This window comes from Protobothrops mucrosquamatus, unplaced genomic scaffold (assembly GCF_001527695.2).
Source record: "Protobothrops mucrosquamatus isolate PMUCROS unplaced genomic scaffold, P.Mucros_1.0 scaffold4475, whole genome shotgun sequence".
Classification (NCBI taxonomy): Eukaryota; Metazoa; Chordata; class Lepidosauria; order Squamata; family Viperidae; genus Protobothrops; species Protobothrops mucrosquamatus.
The window spans coordinates 25,296-41,566 of NW_015390383.1; the positions used below are offsets into that span (position 1 = coordinate 25,296).

At 43.9% G+C, this 16,271-nt stretch overlaps 1 protein-coding gene across 1 annotated transcript in view; it reads right to left on the reverse strand.

Moving 5' to 3' along the window:
- Positions 1–15,413, reverse strand: part of EEF2KMT (eukaryotic elongation factor 2 lysine methyltransferase) — a gene marked incomplete at its 5' end in the record, with an annotated part of 22,233 nt that extends 6,820 nt beyond the window's left edge. The window contains 6 exons of the mRNA XM_015828411.2: positions 2,996–3,129; positions 5,441–5,542; positions 7,427–7,507; positions 8,034–8,096; positions 9,334–9,468; positions 15,219–15,413. Coding sequence (XP_015683897.2) covers positions 2,996–3,129; positions 5,441–5,542; positions 7,427–7,507; positions 8,034–8,096; positions 9,334–9,468; positions 15,219–15,413 — 710 coding nt within the window. The remainder of the gene's footprint in view (positions 1–2,995; positions 3,130–5,440; positions 5,543–7,426; positions 7,508–8,033; positions 8,097–9,333; positions 9,469–15,218) is intronic.
- Positions 15,414–16,271: the final 858 nt, after the last annotated feature.

The window sequence follows — 16,271 nt, forward strand, 5'->3', positions numbered from 1 at the left end:
CTGAAGGAAGTGAGGGCCATAAAGCCCCTTTGTTCACCCCCTTCCCTTCATCGTATGACAGAATCCAGAGAAGGCAGAAATGGGGTTTTCTATACTTGATAACTAGAGATGAAATATAATTGGATTCTGACAGTTCTTCTCAGTGTTATGGAGCTAGGAAGAGGGCCTTGGTCCAAATCCATCCTTAGCCAGGGCAATTGACTAGGCGTCTTTGGCCCAGTCAGTATTGCTCAGCCTACCCCAGCGATGGCGAACCTTTTAGAGACCGAGTGCCCAAACTGCAACCCAAAACCCACATGCATCGTCGGGTGCCGGGTGGGTGTGGCCCATTGGGTAGGCGTGGCCCATTGGGTAGGCGTGGCCCATTGGGTGGGCGTGGCCCTTTGGGTGGGCGTGGCTGCAGTGGTAACAGCAGACTGGGTGGGACTAAAAAGTTCAATCAATCAATTCCAACTTTGCAAGATCTTTTTTTTCCCCGCGAGAAGTTGAACCTTTTTTTTTTGCACACGGCAGCGGAGGCCTAAAGCGAAAAGGTTTTATAAAACCCAGCTGAAGGTCTAGGACTGGGGCGACAGCGCGCGTGCCCACAGAGAGGGCTCTGAGTGCCGCCTCTGGCACCCGTGCCATAGGTTCGCCACCACTGGCCTACCCTATCGAATAAAGAAATACGTAAAATAAGGAGAGTTCTCCATGCAAACTGCTTCAGGTTTCAGAGAAAGCAGGGAGAAAATTACTCCTTGACTTACAACCGTTTGTTTAAGAACACTTCAACGTTATAAGGGCACTGGAAAAAAAAAAACGAGTTATGATTGGTCCTCTCACCTTAGGAGTATTGCAGCTCTCCTGCGGTCAGGTGATCAAAATTCAGTTGCTTGGCAACTGCTGTGTCTTTATGACAGTTGCACTGTCCCAGGATCACCATATGGAATGTTCTCAAGGTGTTTCTGACCAGCCAAGTCAATGAAAGAAGATGAATCAGAATCAGAATAGAGCTGGAAGGGACCTTGGAGGTCTTCTAGTCCAGCCCCCTGTTCAAGCAGTTGACCCTATACCATTTCAAACAAGCGGCTGTCCAGTCTCTCCTTGAAAACCTCCAGTGATGGAACGCCCACAACTTCTGGAGGCAAGCCGTTCCACTGGTTAATTGTCCTCCCTGTTAGGAAGTTTCTCCTTAATTCCAGGTTGCTTCTCTCCTTGATTAGTTTCCATCTGTTGTTTCTTGTCTTGCCTTCTGATGCTTTGGAAAATAAACTGACCCTCTCCTCTTTGTGGCAGCCTCTCAAATGCTGGAATACTGCTCTCAGGTCACTCCTACTCCTTCTTTTCTCTAGCTAGCCAAGTCTAGGTTTGCTTAACAATCACAATTCGCTTCGCAACCGTGACAAAAAGTTTGTAAAATAGGGTGCAATTCACTTTATCAATTCACGGTTCAACTGCAGTCGTCAGTTGAGAATTACCTGTACAGGTGGTCCTCGATTTATGACCACAATTGAGCCCAAAATTTCTGTCGTTAAGTGAGACAATTGTTAAGTGAGTTTTGCCTCGTTTTATGACTTTTCTTGCCACAGTCGTTAAGCGAATCACTGCGGTCATCAAGTTAGTAACACCGTTGTTAAGTGAATCTGGCTTCCCCATTGACTTTGCTTGTCAGAAGGTCGCAAAAGGGGATCACGTGATTCCAGGACACTGTGATGGTCATAAATACGAATCAGTTGCCAAGTGTCTGAATTTGCATCACGTAAACACGGGGATGCTGCAATGATCGTTGAGTGTAAAAAACGGTCATAAGTGACTTTTTTTCAGTGCCGTTGTAACGTTGAACGGCCACTAAGTAAACTGTTGTAAGCTGAGGACTACCCGTATAAGATTAACCAAAGCACACGTCACGGTGTATAACGCAGGGGGCTTTATGCTTATTTGCTTTCCATTTTATCCAAAAAGTATATCCTTTGATAAGTTTCCCCGACAGGTCCCACTTTTTAGCAAGTTCAGGCCAGTCTTCCCCAAGGCCTCAAACTAAGCATTAACTGGAGTTATATGCTGAAGAAGCAGAAGCTGAAATGATGCTTAAAAGAGAGGCAGAACCTGGACTGGTCAAAGCTAAGGTGGTTAGATGTTGAAGAAGCAGAAGCTGAGGTGACAGTTAAGGGAAAAGCAGAAACTATAGAGGCAGAATCTGATCAGATAGCTGAAAGGAAATTAGAAGCTGAGGGGAAGAGGGCAGAAAGCAAGGTTGCCTTGAAATGGAAGCCAGAAACTGGAGAGGCAGAGGCTGATGTGGTATCTAAAGGGGAATTAGAAGTTGAAGAAGCAGAAGCTGAGTTGACACTTAAAGGAAAGTCAATAGAGAAAGCACTTAAACAGAAGGCAGTAATTATAGAGGAAGAGGCCGATGTGATACCTAAAGAGGAATTAGAAGTCAAAAAGGCAGAAACTGAGGGAACCCGGACAGGCCAAAGCTAACGTGGTGCCTACACGGGAATTAGGTGCTGAAGAAGCAGAAGCCGAGGTGACACTTAAGCGGAAAGGAGCAACTATAGAAGCAGAATCTGAAGTGATAAGTGGAAAGGACTTAGAACAGTGGTTCTCAACCTTTTTAATGCCACAACCCCAACTGGTTGTAAGTCGAGGACTAAACTGGTCGTAAGTCGAGGACTAAACCGGTCGTAAGTTGAGGACTTTCCCTGCCCGGGAGCGCCGCGCATGCGTGGTTCCGCCCCCTGTGCCGGCCGAGGTGTAGCTGGCAAGCGGCAGAGACGGAGCAGGCTGACCACCAGCTGGCCCAGCCCAAGGGAGGTAAGGCACCCGCCGGAAAAGGGGGAAAAAATGGGGGACAAAAAAAATGGCGGACAAAAAAATGGCGGACAGCCTTGCTTGGCGACCCCCATGAAATGGTCGATCGACCCCAAATGGGGTCCCGACCCACAGGTTGAGAACCACTGACTTAGAAGCTGAAGATGCAGAAGCTGTTCAAACCTAAATGGAGAAGCCGTACCTGCTTCTGAAGACCTCCGAATTCTCCAGAGCCCATTCGGCCAGGTAGAGACCGGCATCCCAGGTGACCAGACCTGTTGTTCCTTGTGAAACGATGGCCACATTTTCCCGAAGCGTAATGGCGTCTCCTGAGGGCTGAGAGGAACATATTGGTAGGAAGGATCCATCCCATTTGGAGACAATGAAGGGAAAGACACCCTTGAGTTGAATTAAGATGCCTGGGGATGTTGTACAAAACATCTACGCCGTTTTCTCCGCAACAGCACAACGGGGAGTTGACACTGCCTTCTTCCGGGATAGCGTTGGTTTGCCAGTCTGGCGTTCTGCCCTGGTGTTCCCTGATGGGTCCCATCTGTGCATTCAGGAGGCCTAACCCTGCTATTTCCCAAATTAGCTAGAGGCTGCTAACTACTATGGGGTTTTATGGCAGCCAATTTTGTGAGGCCTGTTATGAAAGCGAGGAGAAATATAATTGCTTCCTTAGGAACAAGCGGTGCAGGGTTTTAGCATCTTCAGAACAATTCATGTCTTGGGTTTTAACAGAACATGAATCCAGTAAAGATTGGAAGGGCTAAGCCAGCTGTGGAAATAAAAAACACAGGCTTGGGTTATCTGTAGACGGCAGGGCTTTTCATGGAATTTTGGCTAAACATTCATGGGTGGGCTTGTCTGCAAATGGGCTTATCAAGGCTTATATATACGGTATCAAGTATATACTGTAATTTGGATGGGCTTATGGGATAGGCTTAGCAAGGCTTATATATACCGTAACAAGTATATACGGTAATTTGGATGGGCTTATCAAGGCTTATATATACGGTACCAAGTATATACGGTAATTTGGATGGGCTTATGAGATGAGCTTATCAGCCGTAAGTCAAACACACATTCTCTCTCTCTCTCTCTCTCTCTCTCTCTCTCTCTCTCTCTCTCTCTCTCTCTCTCCCTCCCTCTCTCTCTCTCCTTATATACAGGTAGTCCTTGATTTACAATCATTCGTTAGTAACCGTTTGAAGTTAAACGACACTGAAAAAAGTGAATTGTGACCATTTTCACACAAACATCTCCGGGATCAAAATTCAGATGCTTGGCAACTGCATGTATTCATGGCAGTTCAAGTGTCCCACCCAGGGTCATGCGATCACTTTTGTGACCTTCCAACCAGCAAAGTCGATGAGGAAAGCCAGATTTACTTCACAACCGTGTTACTAACTTTAACAACATTACTACGAAAGTCAAACATTATAGGACAGATTAGTAAGTCAAACAAATTTTGATGTGACAGCAACGGTAAGCCACTTCTCTGTGGCTGCCAAGAAAATTACATAAACACATCCATAAATTCTTCCAAAGTTTAGCTTGAGTCAAGTGTGAGCCCTCTGAAGTAGATCAGAGCTGGAAACAGCACTATTAGAACTTAACTTTATTGTATAGCGACAAAATCTTCAAAACTTGGAAGAGATTCTTTCTCTCCCCCCTCTTTTTACACCCAAAAAAGAGGTTCAAAATAAGTCAATCTTGAGTTTCTTTCTCAACCTTTCCTGTTTTCTTGAGCTAAACTCATGTTTTCCTAACCATTGCTCAACATATTCTTTAAGGCTATGGCCATAATCCTCTACAGAGACAATTTTAACAAAACCATTGTAAGTTTAGTGTGTGCTGTGATTTCTAGCTTAGGCTCCAGGTTCCAGTAGAATCCATGTACAGTAGTGGCCAAAATTGTAGAAACCTTTTGGGAAAAGTGTATTTTTGAGGTTTGATGGCTAATAACACCACTCTTTGGGGGAAGTAATACCATAAAATTATATATATCAATGGAAAGATAATTTAATCAGGAATGTAATGCAACATAGTTTGTTCAATTATCTGTACTGTATTCTATGAAAAGTTATAGCCAAATAACCAGAAAAAGGAAGCACAACTTGCTTAGGTTGATATCAGGTAGCTTTCCTTCATCTGATTCTAGCCAATGAGCATGAGTGTTTAGAGAGCCAATCGGGTGTCATCTTGTTTTGGCAATGAGCCAATCAGATCACAGTAGGATCCAGTTATTGATGTCATGTATTGAAGCTGAGAGGAGGACATTTGTCAGTGTGTTATGGGATCGCTATCAAGTTGGTTGGGTTTTTTTGTGTTCTTTCATTGAGTGAGCTTGTAAAAAGTCATAAAATTAAAGTAATGGTGCAAAGAGTTGATTGGTCACCCAGAAAGCAATGTAAAATAGTATTATTAAGTGAACAAGGCTACAGTTATAAAGAAATTAGAAGAAAAAATGGGTGGAAACTTAACCAAAGGTGGCATTTCTACTGTACACTTTTCCCAACAGGTTTCCACAATTTTGGCCACTACTGTAAGGTGAACATGAAGACTGAACCCAAAGATTTAAAGACAGCTGCTTTAAAGACAGATTTAAAAAACAAAACAAAACAAGAAACTTCCTACTTACCAATAAGTAGTTTTTGTAACAGTGTGTGGTTTCTTCAGTCTTTAGGACATCCCCAAGGGCTTCGTAGAGTTGATCCAGTGGCTCAGCGCATGTCGATTCATGCTGCAATGAAGGAAAAGACAGTAGGAGATACTAATTTGGGAAGAGGATCCAGACAGAAAACAAAGCAATCCAATGAGATTTTATTTTATTTCTTTCCACAGCACTTTCTGTAGCTTGGCTGCAGAATAATTGCCAGGCTTGCCTGCTTTTTATAAATAGCAAGACAGAGTCATACAAGCAGACATCAATAGAAAAAAAAATAAACATCTCCCAACTGAGAGGCGAGGTATTAATCTCAAGATACAATCCTCAACATTTATATCAAAATCATTTGATATATTTATATCAAGGTTTACAGTAGGGGTCAAAATGTGTAGCTATAATCTTAAAAAATAAAGCATTTGATACCATCTAAAATAAATATATCAAAAATAGCAAGTTATTCCAAATATTACTGGAAATTGCTAAAAGGTCAAAAAAAAAAAAAATCCAGGTGGCAGCCACATTCCCATTGTTACTAGAATAAAGGTCTAATTAAAAATGACCAAGGAATGTGATAGTGGTTAAGGAAACCTTGTTTATGGGTATATTCCAGACTATTATTATTATTTTTATTTTACTTGTAAATCTGCCCATTTAGAGCTTCTTGAAACAGGGCATATTTGGGTAGCAAAGGGAGTCGCCAAACAGGAAATCTTTCAGCCAGCTTCATTAAGACCCCAAGCTGCACCTTTAATTCAGCTTCAAAATAAAACGATCTTTCTCTGAAATCTCACCGCAGCCAGTATAGTTTGACTGGATTCCAGTCTACAGTCAGAAGTCCGAGAGCTTCCGGACCAATGTTTACCAACCTTGGCCCCTTGAAGGTGTATGGACTTGGCTGGAGAATTCTGGGATTTGAAGTCCACACATCTTTAAGGTGCCGAGGTTGAGAAATATCACTCTGGATTGTCTTCAAGGACAGTCTCATGAGGAGTTCGTTACAGTAGACTAACTTACGCGGTCCAGAAGCTGTGAATGCTGTGAATGCTCCAACACTGGAAGTTTTTAAGAAGAGACTGGACAGCCATTTGTCTGAAATGGTATAGGGTTCCCTGCCTGAGCAGGGGGTTGGACTAGATGACCTCCAAGGTCCCTTCCAACTTTATTATTATTATTATTATTATTATTATTATTATTATTATTATTATTATTATTATTATTATTATTAATCATTGCACAGTCAGCCAGATGTTCAGACTGGATTTGGCATTTTTGTCTACCTATCGAGTCCTTGCCAAGGACCTGGGATAGGCAGATGTGGATGTTTGATGGTATTACAGATCTTGTCACAGGATGGAAGCAGTTCCTAGTAAGGCCGCCTTTTGCAATTGACTAATGGCGAATTTGTCAATGCCAATGGTGTTCAAGTGGTGCTCTAGTTGTTTTGGGATTGCACCCAAGGTGCCTATTACTATTGGTACTACCCTTGCTTGCCTTTGCCACCGTCTTTCTATTTCTATTTGTAGGTCTTTGTATTTTGTTATCTTCTCCAGTTCTTTCTCGTCTATTCTGCTGTCTCCAGGCACTGCCACGTCCACTATCCAGACTTTTTTGTCTGTCTTATCGACAATTGTTAAGTCCAAGGTGTTATGTTGCAAGTACTTGTCTGTTTGAATTCTGAAGTCCCAAAGCAGTTTAATTTTATCATTTTCTATGACTTTCTCTATTTTATGATCCTACCAGTTCTTGCTTACAGGCAAATGATATTTCTTGCAGATCTTCCAATGCACCATTGTTGCTACTTTGTCACGCCATTGCTTGTAGTCAGTCTGTGCGATCTAATTATTATTATTATTATTATTATTATTATTATTATTATTATTATTATTATTATTATTGTTGTTGTTGTTGTTGTTGTTGTTGTTGTTGTTGTTGTTAGTATTCCCACAAACCCAGCTGTACCTTTTTGATCAGCTCTGATAAGAACCGTCTTCTGTATTGAACAGATGGAGGATACTTCAAGCAGAGTGGATGAAACACCGTCTGAAACAAGGCAAACAAGAGCAGATGCCCACATGATAAAACGACCTCACATCTGAGGGTCCTTGGTGCTCTCTGAGCTTGTCTGTTTCCTTGCAGATGTTTCACTGCCCAAACTAGGGTCTAATGTTGCTACCTCATTTGGGTAATGAAACGTCTGCCAGAAAACAACCAATATGTTGACAGAGTAAGCTGCTCAGAGAAGGCTATAAAGCACTGTGAAGCGGTATACAAGTCAAAGTGTTGTTGTTATTGCTATAATTCGTGATTTGCAAAACTACAAGGGCCATGTCCACAAAACACATAAAAACAAAACTAAAAAACTTCACATCTTAGCTTTGAGGGAGGCGCGAACTCAACCGCGATACTGTTTGTGCATAATCGGTGCAAAACAAGAGATGTAAGACTGTCTTGCACTCCCTTCATTACTAAGGGTTACCCCTTAAAGCCCCACCGCCTCAGTTTCTCCATCAATTTGCCTGGGAACATTGTGGAAAAAATAAAGACCCATTTCCAAAGAAATCTTTACCTTCTGCAGGATAGCCAAAAATGGAGAGGAATCCTTTGAATATTTTAGGATCTCTTCAAGGCTCTAGAACAACAAAACACACGTACAATTTAATGGAAAGGAAGGGCGGTTAAATGAATTATAGCTCGTGGAAGCATCATTTTATTTTTTTATATGCAGCCATCAGCAATTTCTGTGTTCTTCTATGAAACCTAAGGTTTTTTAAAAGTGATTTTTCATTTTTTTTATTTAAAAAAATCACATTTGTTCTGTGCAGGGCAGAAAAAATGGAAATCTGGAGTTAGGGGGTTCTCTCTCAATTCAGCTCAGGGAAGAGCTGTTAACAGGGAAAAGGGGGGAGCAGAGGAATACAGTAGCTGCGAGCATGTGCAGAGAGCCTTTTCTTTCGCGGAAAAGGGGGAGAGAGCTGTGAGGCCAGGTGGTTTTCAGCCGCAGCACCCCCACAATTTAGCACTAACGGGGGGGGGGGCAAAGTGGTTGGTGGGAAAGGCAAGGAGACGAAGCGAAAGCCAGAGGCAGGATGGGAGGGACTAGCCGCCTAAATTTCGTTTTCAACACAGGTAGTCCTCGACTTACGACCACAATTGAGCCCAAAGTTTCTGCCGTTAAGTGAGCTGTGCTCCATTTTGCCATCTTTCTTGCTCCAGTGGTTAAGCGAATCGCTGCAGTTGATAAGTTAGTGACCCGGTCGTTAAGCGAATCTGCTTGTCAAAAGATCTCCAAAGGGGATCGTGTGATCCCGGGATGCTGCAAATGTCATAAATGTGAGTCAGGTTGCCAAAGCGTCCCAATTTTGATCAGGTGACCGCGGGGACGCTTCAAAGGACGTGTGAAAAAGTGTCAGAAGCCACTTTTGACCGTGCAGTTGCATCTTCCAGCGGTCACTAAACGAACTGCTGTTAAGTCGAGGCATCAGGAATTCTCCTTTCCACGCCTCTGAGCCACGCAAAGCAGGGGGGGGCAAAAGCCCCGCGTTGCAATCCAGATGTTCAGGGACCGCAATTTCCAGCACTTCTGGATACTGCAGCATGAGCGTCGCATCTGGCAGGCGAATAAAACCGGGGGGGGGGCATCCAGAAGGGAAGATTCCAGCCCCCCCCTCGCCTTCCTAACTTGCAATCTCTTCTCCAACCCCCCCCCCCAAAAATCTGGTAACATTTTAAGCCCCTCCCCCTCGCACGCTCCGCCTCCGGCAGCGTTTCTCCCCCCCCCACGCGCGTCTCTCAATAAGCGCTAAGGCGCCTCGCTGCTGGTGCAACCGAGCGCCCCCGGGCGCCGCTGTGCGCTACCTTGCGCTCACCTGCCAGGGGAGCTCGGCCAGGCGCGTCCCGGCTAGGAAGCCCCTCTGGAAGCCGAGCGCTGCCTGCCCTTCCAGGGCCTGCCCTCCTTCCTCCATCGGCTCCTCCTCCTCCTCCTCCTTCTCCGTGCCTTTGGCCTTCCGGAGGTGTGGTGGGGGAAGGTTCCGCGGCGGGGGCGCGCCCACCCGCCCTGGAGCGCGCGTGTGTGCCTTTGGGAACGCGTGTGCGCGCATTTGCGACGGTGCCAGCCTGTGCGCGGGCGGCGAAGCGGCTGCGTTCATTCCAGCGGCTGAGCTGCAGATGTTTTGGGGTAGATAAACAGACTAACGCAGAAGGGACCTTGGAGGTCTTCTAGTCTAACCCCCTGCTGAAGCAAGAGATCCTGCACCATATCAGTGAAATGGCTGTCCAGTCTCTTCTTCAAAATCTCCAGTGATGGAGCACCCACAACCTCTGGAGGCAAGCCGTTCCACTGGTTAATTGCTCTCACTGTCAGGAAATTTCTCCTGAATTCCAGGTTGCTTCTCTCCTTGATTAGATTCCATCCGTTGTTTCTTGTCTTGCCTTCTGGTGCTTTGGAAAATAGGTTGAGTCCCTGTTCTTTGGGGCAGCCCCTCCAATTTTGGAAGACAGCTGTCATGTCTCCCCTGGTCCAGTTACTATTTTTGAGCCAAGTTTCACCTAATCTGTACCTGTGTATTTGGTTTTTCCTGCCTAAGTGTAAAACCTTCCTTTATGTTGGATTTCATTTCAATCAAAGGGCTGAGCGATCCCAGCCTGCCTAGGAAATAGGTTGTCTGCCATTATCAAGGCAACAAGCAGAAAAACATACTTATTAAACCCATATAAAGATACAGCTTTAGGATAACAGTTTTGGTTGCCACGATATAAAAAAGATGTTGAGACTTTGGAAAGAGTTTAGTGAAGAGCAACAAAGAGGATTAGGGGGCTGGAGTCTAAAACATGAAGAAAGGTGGCAGGAATTGGATATGTCTATTCTAGTGAAAAGAAGGATTAGGGGTGATATGATAGCAGTCTTCCAATATTTGAGGGGCTGCAACAAAGTGGGAGTCAACCTATTCTCCAAAACACCAGAGGGCAGGACAACAAGCAATGGATGGAAACAACCAAGGAGAGAAGCAACCGAGAACTAAGGAGAAATTTCCTGATAGTGAGGACAATTAACCAGTGGAACAGAAGTTGCCTTCAGAAGTTATGGGTGCTCCATCACTGGAGGCTTAGAGACTGGACAGCCATTTGTCTGTATCTGTAATGTTATAGGGTCTCATGCTTGAGCAGGAGGATGGACTAGATTAGAAGACCTCCACGGTCTCCTTCAACTCTGTTATTCTGTTATTTAAAAATGCTTCGTCAAAATGCTGTTAACTGCTTGCGGTGGTCCTTAGCCCTTTCAGTCTGAACGGGGAAATCGGTTTCTTTCTTCTGTTCAATGAGCCCACAATTTCTGTTGTAGAAGCGGGACAGTTGTTAAATGAGTTTTGTCTCATTTTATGACCTTTCTTACTGCAATTATTAAATTAATCATATCAGTTTTTGGATTTGAATTGGATATTAGGACACAGCACAGAAGCGCTGCTTGAGCAGGGTCCGCAAGATTGCCTGGGACGCTACACATCCTCTTCACGACCTGTTTTCCTTGTTACCTTCTGGGAGGAGGGGGCTCCGTGGTATCCGAAGCAGAACATCCAAATTCAGTCACAGTTTTGTTCCATACAGCATTAACCTTGTGAACTCTCAAGCTTCCTCCTTCCGTTATGTATTCAAGATGGACAGGGATTAATATTTATATGTTGCTTATATGTAAGGGTGGAGGTCTATACATGTGTTGTATATAGTATGTTTAAATGTGTGTTATGTATGTGTACACTTTGAGACCAAGCAACTAAATTTCATTTTTAATGTGTGCCATTGTGCCCACAGTAAAAAATGATAATAAAGGTTGTCTGTCTGTTTGTCTGTCTATCTATCTACTTACCTACCTACCTATCTATCTACCTATTTATAATGCATATCTGTCTCTATCAATCATCCATCATCTCCATCATCTGTCTGTCTGTCTGTCTGTCTGTCTGTCTGTCTGTCTGTCTGTCTGTCTGTCTGTCTGTCTGTCTGTCTGTCTGTCTGTCTGTCTGTCTGTCTGTCTGTCTATCTATCTATCTATCTATCTATCTATCTATCTATCTATCTATCTATCTATCTATCTCAATAGGGTTGGAGTTGAAGAAGGATCTCTTGGTCTTCCCAAATTCAGGTATAATCTTTCTCCTAATCTGTGCCCCTTTGTTTGCAAAAGTTTTTCTTAGCAAACGGACAATTTTATCTGGTCTTAAGCTATCTCGAGTGACGCAGTTTTGCTTTTTACAATTCTATTATTCCCTCCGTTAACGCTGTTTATGGGGAAGAAGGATGCTTTCCCATTTCACAGTCCACAAAACCAGCCCGCAGCATATGTGCCGACTTTGAAAATGAGTTTTTTATGGGTGCATTTTGCCTCTTTTAGTTCAGTTCCTAGGTAGCTTCTAACAGATTGCTGAAACGGTCTTAGTACGCTTTTTACCCGGAGATAGATGGCATCCCAAATAAAGCATCTGCTGTCCTATTGTTTGTTAGGAATTGAAAATGTTTCTCCAAAGTGAAGGAGGAGGCAGTGAAGACGCCGTACAACTAAATCACAAGAGATTGGATTTGCACGGTAAGCAAGGTTAAACAAATTGCAATATGGTTTAGCTCAGTGTCCGTTTGTGATCTGTTCAATAAATCTAAATTAGGCTTTAGTGCAGAGGTGTCCAGCCTTCACAGTTTTTGAGATTTGTGGACTTCAACTTTCAGAATTCTCAGAGTTGAAGTCCACAAGTCTTTAAGTTGCCAAGTTTGTTAGACCCCTGGTTTAGTGTAACCTATGAATCCAGTGCTCACTCTCAGGCTGTGGACACAGTAAAGGCGGCACATAACAACAAGGAATGGTACTTTCTTTGAATCTTCATTGTTGTCAACTGCCACCTTATGTTTGCTTGTGCTTCGCTATGTGGTGACAGGTTGCCATGAACTGTGGGGAGAAGGAATGAAGGGGGGGAATACTTGGGGAAATGAAAGTACGTGCTGTATCTTCTTGAGATGCTGCCTCAAGGACACCCGGCTGGAAGAAGGAGGGAGCTGCACACCCAACTGCGCTTGGACTGACCGTTGTGAAAATATCTTGCCTGAACCTGATTGGTTACACCGGGGTGGACAATGAGAGATCGTTAAGGGAGGGAAAAGTAGAACGTAGGGATTTTGGCACGCGATTCTCGGTTCTGGCTTTGCAATACTGCAGTGTACTTAACCTCTAATAGAACTATGCCAGTGATGGTGAACCCTTTAGAGACTGAGTGCCCAAACTGCAACCCCAAACCCACTTATGCATCGTTGAGTGCCGGGTGGGTGTGGCCAATTGGCTGGGTGTGGCCCTTTGGGTGGGTGTGGCTGTGGTAACAGCAGACTGCTTGGGACTAAAAAGTTCAATCAATCAATTCCAACTTTGCAAGATCTTTTTTTTTCCCGCGAGAAGTTGAAATTGACTGATTGAACCTTTTTTTTTTTTGCACATGGCGGTGGAGGCCTAAAGCGAAAAGGTTTTATAAAACCCAGCTGAAGGCCTAGGACTGGGGCAACGGCACGCGTGCCCACAGAGAGGGCTCTGAGTGCCATCTCTGGCACCTGTGCCATAGGTTCGCCACCACTGAACTATGCCTTTCTCGACAAATAGAGTCAAGGATCGTTCTTATCTAGAGATTTAAGTTGTTGCAGGTCCGACAATTGTCTTCTCTAGAAATGGGGTGATTGTCCAGTGTGGGACAGTTTAATGCACGTTAATATTCATGGGTTTGATATCTATGCCGATTTAGTTTGTACAACTCAAGTTGGTGCACCTATTGCTACCGCCTCCTACTTCCCTACTTCTACAACAGCTTGTTGAGGTCAGCTGGACCCAGTTTGACCAGCCCAAAGTCCTCCAGCTGGTTTCTGCAGATAGTCCTTGATTTACAACCATTCATTTAGTGACTGAGGCTACAACAGCACTGAAAACAAACGACTTACAAATGGGCCTCACACTTACGACCATATCCCCATGGCTATGTGATCAAAATTTGCATGCTCAGACCCTGCATGTATTTAGTATGACTGGAGTGTCACATGATCAGAATTTATGACTTTCCCATCTGCTTCCGACAAGCGAAGTCAATGGGAGAAGACAGATTTGCTTGGTGAACGAACAATTTGCTTAACAGCTCAGTGATTCACTTAACAACCATGGTTTAAAAAAAGATCGTAAAATCAGGTATGACTTATTTACAACTACCTTGTTTAGCAACAAAAATTCTGATCCTAACTGTGGTCGTACTTTGAGGAATACCTGTGCGTCCAAGAAAAGGACTGGAATTGACAATCTTCCAGTTTCTGGTTCAGCGCCTTCGCAACTGGGTCAAAGGGTCCCGGTCATTTAAAGGACCAAAGAAAATCCAGAAAAGAAGCTTTGGGTCACCTGAAGAAGAGAAATAAGAACAGAAACGAGCAGCTCTCAAAACTGCAGGTTGATTGAAGTTATGTACAGATCCAGATTTTTTTCACTAGAATAGTTTTATCGAGCTGAAAAAGTGCCGACTCTGGTTTTTTTTTTCTCATTCCGACATACGATCTGAGTAAAAAACACAACCAACTGGGAAATAATCATTTTTTTTAAAAAAAATTATTTATTGAATATTTACATCGGCTGACTCTCAGCAACTCCAGCAATTCACAAATAAAAGACACAGGGAAAAAAAATTAAAACAATGCAATAATACAACAAAGGATCAAAAGATGCAAAAAACAGGGAACAACGAGAAGCAATTCCACACAGAGCAAAAGGGGGCTACATCAACGTCCTAGTCAAAGTCCTGCATCAGCATGGCAGGGGGGGGGAACCCCTAGATCTCATGGTGGGGGACCTCATTCTAGAAGGTAAGTGCTCTGACACAGATGGCCTGCTTCTGGGGTCCCGAAAGATGGCATTGTTTAATCAAAGGAACCTAGAGCATGCTAACTCTGTTGAATCAAAGTGATCAGGTAGCTATGGAAATAGGACGGGCCCTATGCCATGTAAGGCTTTATAGGTAGCCACCAGCCTCTTGACTTGCACCTGGAACCACACGGTGCAGCTCATGAAGCAGAAGTGTTTACATGGGCACACCAAGGCATATGCATCCATCTGCTGCATTCTGGAATAGTCGAAGCTTCTGGGAAGGGTTCAGGGGCTGCCCCCTACACAGCAAGTTGCAGTAGTCAAACCACAAGGTGTCTAGGGTGACAAGATGACTGTCCGAAGGACTGCTAATCCAAGAAGGCCTGCATTAAAAACCGCTGTTACATATCTTGTGTTCTAGAGTAATGACGAACAGATTGTGACAGGACAGAAGTGAGGGGATCTTTTTACGTCCTAGGAAAAAGAGATGATACCCAGTCTGCATTTTTTTTTGGGAATGAGATTAAACTTGCCCAATTCCCTCCATCCTTTCTGAAGGTCTATTTCTAGTCCTTCCTCATCTCTATTGCCTTCCTAGCATTGCTGTGTTTAGGTGGCCCATCACTTACTGCTTTCAGATCTCAAAAGATTTTGACAAATACGGAGATAAATATATGTTTCCCACCCATGATCTTCCATAACACATCCATATTTTTTTTCTTTACAAGGCAAAGGAAAAAAGCATGGATTAGCTTTGATGATGGATCGTACCCTATGTCAAAGCTAGATGGAGATCAGGAGAAAGAGGAGACTTATGGTCCCAAAACTTAGGAAAGGAGCAAGGCATTTGCCCGATGCTGATGTCCTGAGCATCTCTTCAGTAACTGTCAGGGAACCATTATTCAGTTCTGGCTGGACTCCTAGGAGCTTGCACATCAGAGGATAAATGTGGATGCTGTCAAAAGGTTCTGCTAAATACCCTTTCTTGAAAGCAGGTCCGAAAGCTCTAAAGATGGTCTTCATGTCCATGCCTTCATTGTCGAAACCATGGTCCCCTTTGTTGACGTAGATAATCCACCTCTGAAAAGAACATTGAAAGAAGAAATCTTAATAACGCACCTGGCAGAAGACTGGGAGAGGAATGTAGCGTGCTTATAATTAAGCCACCTCTAACTTAATTGTGGAATTGATAATTGCAAGATGTGGTGAGGGCTACTAATTAGGGCTGCCAGTGATTGATAATCTTTCAGGTCACCAGTTCTCCTCCCCTGTCAGAATTATATTGGCGGGAACGGAAGAGAAGGTATACATGGATCTCTCCAATGACAAAATCAGAGGTGGGGAACGATGGCCCCTCTATGACTTGTGGACTTCAACTCCCAGAATTCTTGGCTGGCTCAGGAATTCTGGGAGTCGGAAGTCCACAAGGCACAAAAGAGGCATGGTTCCCCATCCCTGGATGAAATGAACCGGAAGGCAAGAAGTCCATCACCCAGGATGAATGGCAGGAAAAAAGGAGCTGGATTTGAAGGAAGAGGAAAAAATAAGTTCCAAATCAGTTTTGCCCAGATGGCCTTCACTGTCTGTAATGGCTACCTTCCCGAATTACAGAGAGTCCTTGACTTATAACCGTTCACTTAGTGAGTGTTCAAATACTGTAATGAACGATGACTGGGTGGCTATAGAAAAGGAACACTTTTTTACATGGTGTAAAAGTGCAGTTTATTTTATCCGAGTGTTGAGGACACATTTCTCTCCAAAGAAAGGGCACTGACTGAAGCAGTTTTTTTAAGAGTAAAAGGTTACTTGGTGCCATTAAAAAAAAATCTGAGGAAGCATTAAAAATACTGTTCTATCCTTTCCCCTTCCTTCCTTCCTTCCTTCCTTCCTTCCTTCCTTCCTTCCTTCCTTCCTTCCTTCCTTCCTTCCTTCCTTCCT